The sequence below is a fragment of the Somniosus microcephalus genome, chromosome 4 (assembly GCF_052327205.1).
Source record: "Somniosus microcephalus isolate GS21.2 chromosome 4, FLI_Smic_1.0, whole genome shotgun sequence".
Taxonomy (NCBI): Eukaryota; Metazoa; Chordata; class Chondrichthyes; order Squaliformes; family Somniosidae; genus Somniosus; species Somniosus microcephalus.
In genome coordinates, this window is record NC_140990.1 from 194,082,048 (window position 1) to 194,095,078 (window position 13,031).

The 13,031-nt window shown below is 44.4% G+C and overlaps 1 protein-coding gene across 1 annotated transcript; it reads right to left on the minus strand.

The window, feature by feature from the left end:
• Positions 1 to 6,636: 6,636 nt before the first annotated feature.
• Positions 6,637 to 7,587, minus strand: LOC147120097 (uncharacterized). The gene has a single exon (XM_085983806.1). It carries the CDS (start codon positions 7,585 to 7,587, stop codon positions 6,637 to 6,639), a length of 951 nt encoding a protein of 316 aa, XP_085839932.1.
• Positions 7,588 to 13,031: the final 5,444 nt, after the last annotated feature.

Here is a 13,031-nt window from a genome sequence, read left to right on the forward strand (position 1 = left end):
TGACCCCTGGTTCTGGACTCCCCGGCCATCGGGAACATCCTTCCTGCATCTAGTCTGTCCAGGCCTGACAGAAGTTTATAGGTTTTGATGAGATCCCCTCTCAATCTTCTAAATTCCAGTGAGTATAAGCCCAATCGACACAATCTCTCCTCATACGTCATTCCTGCCATCCCAGGTATCAGCCTGGTGAATCTTCACTGCACTCCTTCCATGGCAAGAATATCCTTCCTCAGATAAGGCGACCAAAACTGCACACAATACTCAAGGTGCGGTCTCACCAAGGCCCTGTACAACTGCAACAAGACATCTTTGTTCCTGTACTCGAACCCTCTTGCTACAAAGGCCAACATACCATTTGCCTTCTGAACTGCCTGCTGCACCTGCATGCTTACCTTCAGCGACTGGTGCACAAGAACACCCAGGTCTCTTTGCACTTCCCCTTCTCCCAATCTATTGCCATTCAAATAATAATCTGCCTTCCTGTTTTTGCCACCAAAGTGGATAACCTCACATTTATCCACATTATAGTGCATTTGCCATGTTTCTGCCCAATCACCCAACCTGTCCAAATCGTACTGGAGTTTCACGACATCCTCCTCACAGCATACCCTCCCACCCAGCTTTGTGTCGTCTGCAAATTTGGAGATATTACATCCAGTTCCCTCATCCAGATCATTAATATATATTGTGAACAGCTGGGGTCCTGGGACCGATCCTTGCGGTACCCCACTAGTCACTGCCTGCCACTCGGAAAATGACCCATTTATTCCAACTCTTTGCTTTCTATCTGTCAACCAGTTCTCTATACAAGTCAATACCTTGCCCCCAATCCCATGTGCCTTAATTTTGCACGCTAATTTCTTATGCGGGACCTTATCGAAAGCCTTCTGAAAGTCCAAATACACCACATCCACTGGTTCACCTTTATCTATTTTACCAGTTACATCCTCAAAAAATTCCAGTAGATTAGTCAAGCACGATTTACCTTTTGTAAATTCATGTTGACTTTGTCCGATCCTGTCACTGCTTTCCAAGTGCTCTGCTATTACATCTTTTATAATGGACTCTAGCATTTTCCCCACGACCGATGTCAGGCTTACCGGTCTATAATTCCCCGCTTTTTCTCTACCACCTTTTTTGAATAGTGGGGTAACATTAGCTACCCTCCAATCCATGGGTAATGTTCCAGAGTCTATCGAGTTCTGGAAGATGACCAGCAATGCATCTACTATCTCCAGGGCCACTTCCTTAAGTACCCTAGGATGTAGATTATCCGGCCCTGGGGATTTATCGGCCTGGGAATTAAACATACCAGGTTATTTAACGATCAGGAAGGACAGGCAGGAAGGAAGGGGAGGTGGGGTGGTTATGTTAATAAAGGAAGGAATCACTGTAATACAGAGAAATGATATTGGGTCAAAAGATCAGGATAATGAAACAGTTTGGGTGGAGGTAAGGAATAATAAGGGGAAAAAAACACTAGTGGGCGTAGTCTATAGGCCTCCGAACAGTTGCAACGCTGTTGGACGGAGTATCAATCAGTAAGCTGCGAGGAGGATGTTGGGAAACTCTAGTACGATTTGGACAGGTTGGGTGATTGGGCAGAAACATGGCAAATGCACTATAATGTGGATAAATGTGAGGTTATCCACTTTGGTGGCAAAAACAGGGAGGCAGATCATTATTTGAATGGCAATAGATTGGGAGAAGGGGAAGTGAAAAGAGACCTGGGTGTCCTTGTGCACCAGTCGCTGAAGGTAAGCATGCAGGTGCAGCAGGCGGTTAAGAAGGCAAATGGTATGTTGGCCTTCGTAGCAAGTGGGTTCGAGTACAGGAACAAGGATGTCTTGCTACAGTTGTACAGGGCCTTGGTGAGACCGCACCTTGAGTATTGTGTGCAGTTTTGGTCACCTTACCTGAGGAAGGACGTTCTTGCCATGGACGGAGTGCAGCGAAGATTCACCAGGCTGATACCTGGGATGGCAGGAATGACGTATGAGGAGAGATTGTGTCGATTGGGCTTATACTCACTGGAGTCTAGAAGATTGAGAGGGGATCTCATCGAAACCTATAAAATTCTGTCAGGTCTGGACAGACTAGATGCAGGAAGGATGTTTCTGATGGCCAGGGAGTCCAGAACCAGGGGTCATAGTCTAAGGATAAGGGGTAAGCCATTTAGGACTGAAATGAGGAGGAATTTCTTCACTCAGAGAGTGGTGAACCTGTGGAATTCTCTGCCACAGAGGGTGGTGGAGGCTAGTTCATTAAATATATTCAAGAAAGAGTTGGATATATTTCTTGAGGCTAAAGGGATCAAGGAATATGGGGAAAAGGCAGGGACAGGGTACTGAATTTGGATGATCAGCCATGATCACATTGAATGGTGGAGCAGGCTCGACGGGCCGAATGGCCTACTCCTGCTCCTATCTTCTATGTTTCTATGTTTCTATGAAATAGTTGAGGCTTGTAATAAGGGAGCATCTATAATTATGGGGGATTTTAACTATCATATTAATTGGACAAATCAAATTGGGCAGGGCTGCCTTGAGGATGAGTTCATTGAGTGTATTAGGGATGGGTTTCTTGAGCAGTATGTAACTGAACCGACCAGGGGGCAAGCAACATTAGATCTGGTCCTGTGTAACGAGACAGGATTAATTAAAAATGTCCTAGTAAAGGATCCCCTTGGAATGAGTGATCATAACATGGTTGAATTCCATATTCAATTAGAGGGTGAGAAGGTTGGATCTCAAACAAGCGTGCTAAGCTTGAATAAAGGAGACTATGAAGGTATGAGAGCGGAATTGAGTAGAGTGGATTGGGAAAATAGATTAAAGGGTAAGACGATACATGATCAGTGGTGTACATTTAAGGAGTTATTTTACAACTTCCAAACAAAATATATTCCACTGAGAAGAAAAGGGTGTAAAAGAAAAGACAGCCATCCATGGCTAAGTAAAGAAATTAAGGATAGTATTCGACTAAAAACAAGGGCATATAAGTTAGCCAAATCTAGTGGGAGGATCGAGGATTGGGAAAACTTTAAAAGACAGCAAAAAATAACAAAAAGATTGATTAAGAAAGGGAAGATAGATTATGAAAGTAAATTAGCTAAAAATATAAAAACAGATAGTAAGAGTTTTTATAGTTATATAAAAAGAAAAAGGGTGGCTAAAGTAAATGTTGGTCCCTCAGAGGATGAGACCGGGAAATTAATAGTGGGAAATATGGAGATGGCAAAAACGCTGAATGAATATTTTGTATCAGTCTTTAGAGTAGAAGACACTAAGAATATCCCAACACTGGACAAACAGGGGGCTATAGGGGGGGAGGAGCTAAACACGATCAAAATCACTAAGGAAGTGGTACTCGGTAAAATAATGGGACTCAAGGCGGATAAATCACCTGGACCTGATGGCTTACATCCTAGGGTCTTGGGGGAAGTGGCGGTAGGGATTGTGGATGCATTGGTAATAATTTTCCAAAACTCCCTGGACTCAGCAAAGGTCCCAGCAGACTGGAAAACTGCTAATGTAACACCCTTATTTAAAAAGGGCAGTAGACAGAAGGCTGGAAACTATAGACCAGTTAGCCTAACATCTGTGGTAGGTAAAATATTGGAGTCCATTATTAAGGAGACAGTAACAGGACATTTGGATAATCATAATTTAATAGGACAAAGTCAGCATGGTTTTATGAAGGGGAAGGCATGTTTGACAAATTTGCTGGAGTTCTTTGAGGAAGTAACATATAGGGTGGATAAAGGGGAACCAGTGGACGTAGTGTATTTAGACTTCCAAAAGGCATTTGACAAGGTGCCACACAAAAGATTATTGCTTAAGATAAAAAATCACGGGATTGGGGGTAATATTCTGGCATGGATAGAGGATTGGCTATCTAACAGAAGGCAGAGAGTTGGGATAAATGGTTCATTATCGGACTGGCAATCAGTAACTAGTGGTGTTCCACAGGGGTCAGTGCTGGGTCCCCAACTCTTTACAATCTATATTAACGATTTGGAGGAGAGGACCGAGTGTAACATATCAAAGTTTGCAGATGATACTAAGATGGGAGGGAAAGTAGTGAGTGAGGAGGACATAAAAAACCTGCAAGGGGACATAGACAGGCTAAGTAAGTGGGCAGAGATTTGGCAGATGGAATACAATACTGGAAAGTGTGAGGTTATGCACTTTGGCAGGAAAAATCGTGAGCAAGTTATTATCTTAATGGCAAGAAACTGGAAAGTACTGAAGTACAAAGGGATCTGGGGGTCCTGGTGCACGAAACTCAAAAGGTTAGTATGCAGGTGCAACAAGTGATTAAGAAGGCCAATGGAATGTTGGCTTTCATTGCTAGGGGGATAGAATATAAAAATAGGGAGGTATTGCTTCAGTTGTACAAGGTATTGGTGAGACCGCACCTGGAATACTGCATACAGTTTTGGTGTCCATACTTAAGAAAAGACATACTTGCTCTCGAGTCAGTACAAAGAAGGTTCACTCGGTTAATCCCGGGGATGAGGGGATGGACATATGAGGAGAGGTTGAGTAGATTGGGACTCTACTCATTGGAGTTCAGAAGAATGAGAGGCGATCTTATTGAAACATATAAGATTGTGAAGGGGTTGGATCAGGTGGATGCGGGGAGGATGTTCCCGATGATGGGTGAAACTAGAACTAGGGGGCATAGTCTTAGAATAAGGGGCTGCTCTTTCAAAACTGAGATGAGGAGGAACTACTTCACTCAGAGGGTGGTAGGTCCATGGAATATGCTGCCCCAAAAAGCTGTAGAAGCTACATCATTACATAAATTTAAAACAGAAATAGACAGTTTCCTAGAAATAAAGGGAATAAAGGGTTATGGGGAGCGGGCAGGAATTTGGACATGAGTCTAGGTTCGGATCGGTCATGGCCCTGTGGGTAGCGGAGCGGGCCCAGGGGCCGTGTAGCCTGATCCTGCTCCTATTTCGTGTGTCTAATTCTGTTAGATTCAGGAGATGGTTCTGTGATAGTAGATTGGCGGTTAGGATCAGATCAGCCATGATCTTATTGAATGGCGGAGCGGGCTCGAGGGGCCGATTGGCCTACTCCTGCTCCTATTTCTTATGTTCCTATGGTCTTGTGTTCTTATATTCTTATGTTCTTATGTTCTTCAATCCCGTCAACTTCTCCAACACCATTTCCCTACAAATACTGATTTCTTTCAGTTCCTCCCTCTCATTAGTCCCTATGTTCCCTGACACCTCTGGGAGGCTATTTGTGTCCTCCTTTGTGAAGACAGAACCAAAATATGTATTTAATTGGTCAGCCATTTCTTTGTTCCCCATTATAAATTCCCCTTATTCTGACTGTAAGGGACCTACACTTGACTTCACCAATCTTTTTCTCTTCACATATCTATAAAACCTTTTACAGTCAGTTTTTATGTTCCCTGCAAGCTTACTTTCATAATCTATTTTCCCCCTCTTAATTAATCCCTTTGTCCTCCTTTGCTGAATCCTAAACTGCTCCCAATCCTCAGGTATGCTGCTTTTTTTGGCCAATTTATATGTCCTCTCTGTGGATCTTATGTTATCCCTAATTTCCCTTGTTAGCCACAGTTGAGTCACCGTTTTTGATTTATTTTTATGCCAAACTGGGATTATCAAATTCTGTAGTTCATCCATGCAATCTTTGAATGTTTGCCATTGCCTATCCACTGTCAACCCTTTGAGTGACATTACCCAATCAATCCTGCCCAACTCGCGTCTCACACCATCATAGTTCCCTTTATTTAAATTCAGGACCTTAGTCTCTGAGTCAACTACTTCACTCTCCATCTTAATGAAGAATTCTATCATATTGTGATCGCTCCGACCCAAGGGGCCTCGCACAACAAGATTGCTAATTAATCCTTTCTCATTACATAATACCCAGTCCAAGATAGCCTGATCCCTAATTGGTTCCTCGACATATTGGTCCAGGAAACCATCCCATATACACTCCAGGAATTCCTCCTCCACAATATTGTTACTAATTTGGTTAGCCCAATCTATATGTAGATTAAAGTCGCCCATGATGACTGCTGTGCCCTTATTGCGCGCTTCTCTAATTTCCCTTTTAATGCCATCCCCAACCTTTGCATTACTGTTTGGGGGTCTATACACCAATCCCACTAACGTTTTCTGCCCTTTGGTATTTTTCAGTTCTACCCATACAGATTCCACATCATCAGAGCTAACATCTTTCCTTACAATTGTGTTAATCCCCTCTTTAATCAGCAATGCTACCCCACCTCCTTTTCCTTTTTGCCTATCTTTCCTGAATATTGAATACCCCTGGATGTTGAGTTCCCAGCTTTGGTCCCCCTGGAGCCATGTTTCCGTAATCCCAATCACATCGTGTTCATTTACCTCTATTTGCGCTGCTAATTCATCCACCTTATTATGAATGCTCCTTGCATTAAGACACAAAGCTTTCAGGCTTGTTTTTTTAATGCTCTTAGACCTTTTAGAATTATTATTTACTGTGGCCATGTTTGTTTTAAACCCTTGATTTCTCTGATTGCCACCTTTGTTTTTCTCCTTCCTGTCTTTTGCTTCTATCCTTGTTTCCCTTTCCTTTGTCTCCCTGCTCAGGTTCCCAATCCCCTGCCATTTTAGTTTAAACCCTCCCCCACAGCACTAGCAAACACTCCCCCAAGGACATCGGGCCCGGTCCTGCCCAGGTGCAGACCGTTCGGTTTGTACTGGTCCCACCTCCCCCAGAACCGGTTCCAATGTCCTAGGAATTTGAATCCATCCCCCTTGCACCATTCCTCTAGCCACGTATTCTTTTGAATTATCCTTCTATTTCTACTCTGACTAGCATGTGGCACTGGTAGCAATCCTGAGATTACTACCCTTGTGGTCCTATTTTTTAATTTACCTCCTAACTCCCTATATTCAGCTTTTAGGACCTCATCCCATTCTTTACCTATATCGTTGGTACCTATATGCACCACAACAACTGGCTGTTCACCCTCCCTTTCCAAAATTTTCTGCAGCTTCTCCGAGACATCCTTGACCCTTGCACCAGGGTGGCAACACCCCATCCTGGAGTCTCGTTTGCTGCTGCAGAAACGCCTATCTATTCCCCTTACAATAGAATCCCCTATCACTATAGCTCTACCCCTCTTTTTCCTCCCGTCCTGTGCAGCAGAACCACCCCTGGTGCCAGGAGGTTGGCTGCTGCTGCCTTCCCCTGTTAAGCCATCCCCCCCAACAGCATCCAAAATGGTATAACTGTTCGAGAGGGGGATGACCCCAGGGGATTCCTGCACTACCTGCCTGCGCCTAGTATTCTGCCTGATGGTCACCCATTCCCTTTCTGCCTGTGCAACCTTTACCTGCGGTGTGACCACCTCCCTAAACGTGATATCCACGACTTCGTCAGCCTCGTGAATACTCCAATATCTATCCATCCGCTGCTCCAGTGCCGCAATGCGGTCTGTCAGTAGCTTCAGCTGGACACACTGCCTGCACACATGGTCGTCAGGGACACAGGAAGTGTCCCTGATTTCCCACATAGTGCAGGAGGAGCAAACTACGGGGCTGAGCTGTCCTGACATGACTTACCCTTTACTTCCTTTAAATTAAGTTAAATTTTTTGATTTCCAGCAGCCCCCGCTACACCTCAGAGCTTAGAAACTATAAACCACAGAGTTTAAGTTTGGAAAAGAAAGGGAGAAATACTCACCAACCAATCACTTACCTGCTTTCTGGTGACATCACACTTTGATTCCTTTTTACCTCTCTCTCCCGCTGCTGAATTGGAAAGCCTTGCTGCTGCCGCCGCTTTTATACTCGCCTTGCCTCGCTCCACACCCAGGTCCGCCGCTGTGGTCAGGCCTCGCTGCTGCTGCCGCTTTTATACTCGCCTCACCTTGCTCCACACCCAGGTCCGCCGCTGTGGTCGGGCCTCGCTGCTGCCGCTGCTTTTATGCTCCGCCTCACCTCGCTGCTCGCTCCACACCCAGGTCCTTTCCATTGTATAATTTAACTCATCATAGATTCGATCCCATTCATTTAATTTTCTGAGGCAATGTTCTGTATAAATACTCCCAGGTTTCAAAAAATAATCAAACAATATTCATCCATTCCTACATCTTCAGTAGAACTGTCTCTGGAGTTTGGCATGTTCTAGCAAAGACAGGCACAGGAATATTGTGATAATTATATATTTGTCTATGATTAATGCACTATTACAGTTGAAATAGTTTTCCAACCACAGACAGAACAGTTTTGGCCTTTGTTATCAAGTGCCATGCTATTTATGTAGGTTTCTCCTCCAGTTCATTTCAGTATGTCAAACAGTGCTATCTTCAGGTAGCCTCCATCACAATCAACAGCACAGAGTGCACGAGCAATCTTTAGCTCACCATCCTGCATTCCAGTCTAGTTTCGAAATGCCTCAGCCTGCCAAGTAAAGCAAATAATCGCCGATGGAAGCAGTTTTCTAACTGACGCAACTCCATTCATGCTTAATCTACCCTAGTTACACTGCAGGGTTGGACTTCCATGATGTCAGGGAGAAAATCTGTATAGGCTTCCGTGGGCCAAGCGCATTGTTGGTGCTACAAGTGGGTCGAGAGCTCTTGTCCTGATGATGGTCCCAATGGCAGATTATTAGCTTTGCCACTGGTGGCACTTTGCCATCAGAAGTACCCAGTGAAACCTCCTCTGCCTACGACCACTTCAGGCCTCTGACAACAACCACAACTTGCATTTATATAGTGCTTTTAACCCAGTAAGACACCCCAAGTGTTTCACAGGAGCAATTATCAGACAATAAAATGTAACACCGCGCCACATAAGGAGATATTAGGACAGTTGGTCAAAGAGGTAGGTTTTAAGGAGTGCCTTAAAGGAGGAGAGAGCGGTAGAGAGGCGGTGATGTTTAGGGAGGGAATTCCAGAGCTTAGGGCCTCAACAGCTGAAGGCACAGCTACCAATGGTGGGGTGAAGGAAATCAGGGATGACCAAGAGGCCAGAATTGGAGGAACGCAGAGTTCTTGGAGGGTTATAGGGCTGGAGAACATTACAGAAATAGGATGGGGGTGATGCAATGGAGGGATGAGAATTTTAAATTTGAGATGTTGCTGGACCGGAAGCCAATGTAAGTCAAGGTCAAGTCACAGGGTTGTCAGCATCAGTGGGAACCCTATAACATCAATTGAATAAGTGGGGTGATTTATTGGTGATTCATTTTCATATTAATCTGATTTTCAGTGGAGAGAAAATCAGGCAGGTTCTACAAAGGGCATGCGATTTGCCCCGCCAGATTACTGCCCAGGCAGTGAGGGCAAACATCTACTCTGGGATGAAACTGTTTGCCTGAGGTTCTCTGCCTCCAAGACACCTGACCAACACAATAAATATTCTATGGGTGCATTTTGCTGATGACTTATCAGTGCTGAACTCAAGCATGAGTAGCTTTTGTATAGAACATGGTAGGATATTTGGGATAGTTTGAATTTATCACCTGTATGTATCACCAGGAGTTTTAATGAGGTGCTGACAGAGCAGATTGTTTTGGAATGTTAACTGTGGTGATAGACAGACTGAGTCAGTATGCTGCTATTTTGAAAGTAAGCATAATTTCAGACAGTGTCATAGACAATGTTAATTGTAGATGTCATTATGGACCGGGTTTCTCTGCCATAATTTGTGGTACTGGACAGACACTGTCAGCAACTACATCCTCTTATATGGAATGTTTTTGAGCTTGAATTTCCTGTTTGTCAGAGTTATAAATAAAAATTGATTAGGCTTAGAGCTAGGCCTATATCTGTAGGCTCCGGATCATTCACTCCACACATGCATGCTGCAGTGACGTGGCCAAGTGGTATTTCTTTCACTGACAAAAAAAAATCCTCTGACCTAAAGTTTAACGTTAAACATCAGCTCAAGATTTACTGCTCCAAACTTAACTTCCCTTTGTGAAATAGCTGCAGACGCAACCAAACCTAAACTTAGTGCTGGTAAGTTGAAGTGGGAGTCAGACCTGTTTTTTCTACATAGGCCAGTTTGTTTTTACTGACTGAAGATTAAGATCCTCTCATTGTGTTAGAAGCTCCTCTCCCCCAATGCTGGCTCAGACACTGGGTACAAAATTCTGAAGAAACAGTTTCTTAGATTATAGTATTTCCCTGTTCAGAAACTGCTACCTAAGGCCTTGGGGAGGGAGCATGTGGTGCCCACGGGTATGCTTGAGGCCTTCTGTGACTGGTGGGCACCGCAGGTCATAGTGTGTCATATAAACGGCAGCAATGACATACTAATTCCATTGGTAAACTTAAATTTTGTTGCTTTATTTTAAGCATATTACTTTAATTGGACCACTCGTTCATTTATCATATTAAGGGGCACTTGCTATGCTGATTCTTGTTAGGTGACACTGGTTCAATTCAGTGTCACACTTATTGGTCCAATCAAAAAGGTTCAAGGCAACATACATTTTGGTCTTGTAGTTAAAGAACATTTGCTCAACCCAAGTTTCTTGCGAGATTTAAAAGAGCAAAATATGTTTACGAACAGGCCGGAAGTTCTCTCAGAGGTGGCTGTCCTTCAATATTTCCGATTCCTTGCCTCTCTCGATGGGATTATGATAACATCCTCCTCAAGGGCCTGTCAAAGTAAGTGTCATTTAAAGCAGGGTCTAGTCAGCAGATGGCCAGCAGCACTGCAGAATTTCAGATTTACTCACTTTAGCTCACTTGCACTCACCACTCCACCATCAAATGTCACATGATCAGTGTCACATGATCAAACCTTCAGTACTACATCTGCCAAGACCACTTAGCTTCAGACCTCATTACAGCCTTGGTCCAAACATGGACAAAAGGGCTGAATTCCAGAGGTGAGGTGAGAGTGACTGCCCTTGACATCAAGGCAGCATTTGACCGAGTGTGGCATCAAGGAGCCCTCGTCAAACTGAAATCAATGTGAATCAGGGGGAAAATGCTCCACTGGCTGGAGTCATACCTAGCACAAACGAAGATGGTTGTGGTTGTTGGAAGCCAATCATCTCAGCCCCAGGACATCACTGCAGGAGTTCCTCAGGACAGTGTCCTAGACCCAACCATCTTCAGCTACTCCATCAATGACCTTCCCTCCGTCATAAGATCAGAAGTGAGGATGTTCGCAAATGATTGCACAGTGTTCAGTTCCATTTGCAGCTCCTCAGACAATGAAGCAGTCTATGCCCGCATGCAGCAAGACCTGGACAACATTCAGGCTTAGGCTGAGAAGTGGCAGGTAACATTTGTGCCACACAAGTGCTAGACAATGACTACCTCCAACAAGAGCGAGTCTAACCAACTCCCCTTGACATTCAATGGCATTACCTTCATCGAAACCTTCACCATCAACATCCTGAGGGTCACCATTGACCAGAAACTTAACTGGACCAGCCACATAAATACTGTGGCTACAAGAGCAGGTCAGAGGCTGGGTATTCTATGGAGAGTGTCTCACCTCCTGACTCCCCAAAGCCTTTCCACCATCTACAAGGCACAAGTTAAATGTATGATGGAATCCTCTCCACTTGCCTGGATGAGTGCAGATCCAACAACATTCAAGAAGCTCGACACCATCCAAGACAAAGCAGTCTGCTTGATTGGCACCCATCCACTACCTTAAACATTCCCTCCCTCCACCACCAGCGCACTGTGGTTGCAGTGTGTCCCATCTATAAGATGCACTGCAGCAGCTCGCCAAGGCTTCTTCGACAGAATCTCTCAAACCCGTGACCTCTACCACCTAGATGGACAAAGGCAGCAGGCACTTGGGAACACCATCACCTGTAAGTTCCCCTTCAAGTTACAAACCATTCTGATTTGGAAAGACATGGATTAATCAGGGACAATCAGCATGGATTTGTTAAGGGAAAGTCTTGTCTGACTGACTTCACAGAATCACAGAATCACAGAAACCCCACAGTGCAGATAGAGGCCATTTCAGCCCATCGAGCCTGCACCGACACATATCCCACCCGATCCCCGTAACCCCTACACCAACACATATCCCACCCTATCCCCGTAACCCCAAGTATTTAATCCCCCTAACACTAAGGGTCAATTTATCATAGCCAATCATCCTAACCCGCACATCTTTGGACTTGATTGAATTTTTTGAGGAGGTAACAAGGAGGGTCGCTGAGGGTAGTGCATTTGATGTAGTCTATATGGATTTTAGCAAGGCTTTTGATAAGGTCTCGCATGGCAGATTGGTCACGAAAGTAAAAGCCCATGGGATCCAAGGCAAAGTGGCAAGTTGGATCCAAAATTGGCTCAGAGGCAGGAAACAAAGGGTAATGGTCAAAGGGTGTTTTTGTGACTAGAAGACTGTTTCCAGTGGGGTTCCGCAGGGCTCAGTACTGGGTCCTTTGCTTTTTGTGGTATATGTAAATGATTTGGACTTGAACGTAGGAAGTATAATTAAGAAGTTTGCAGATGATACAAAAATTGGCCGTGTGATTGATAATGAAGAAGAAAGCTGCAGACTGCAGGAAGATATCAATAGACTGGTCAGGTTGGCAGAACAGAGGCAAATGGAATTCAATCTGGAGAAGTGTGAGGTAATGCATTTGGGGGAGGGCTAACAAGGCAAGGGACTACACAATAAATGGTAGGATACTGAGAAGTGCAGAAGATCAGAGGGACCTTGGAGTACAGGTCCACAGATCCCTGAAGGTAGCAGGACAGGTAGATATGGTGGTTAAGAAGGCATACGGGATACTTGCCTTTATTAGCTGAGGCATAGAATATAAGAGCAGGGAGGTTATGCTTGAACTGTATAAAACACTAGTTAGGCCGCAGCTAGAATACTGCGTGCAGTTCTAGTCACCACATTACAGGAAGGATGTGATTGCACTGGAGGGGGTGCAAAGGAGATTTACGAGGATGTTGCCAGGACTGGGGAATTTTAGCTATGAGGAAAGATTGGATAGGCTGGGTTTTTTTTCTTTGGAATAGAGGAGGCTGAGGGAGACCTAATTGAGGTGTATAAAATT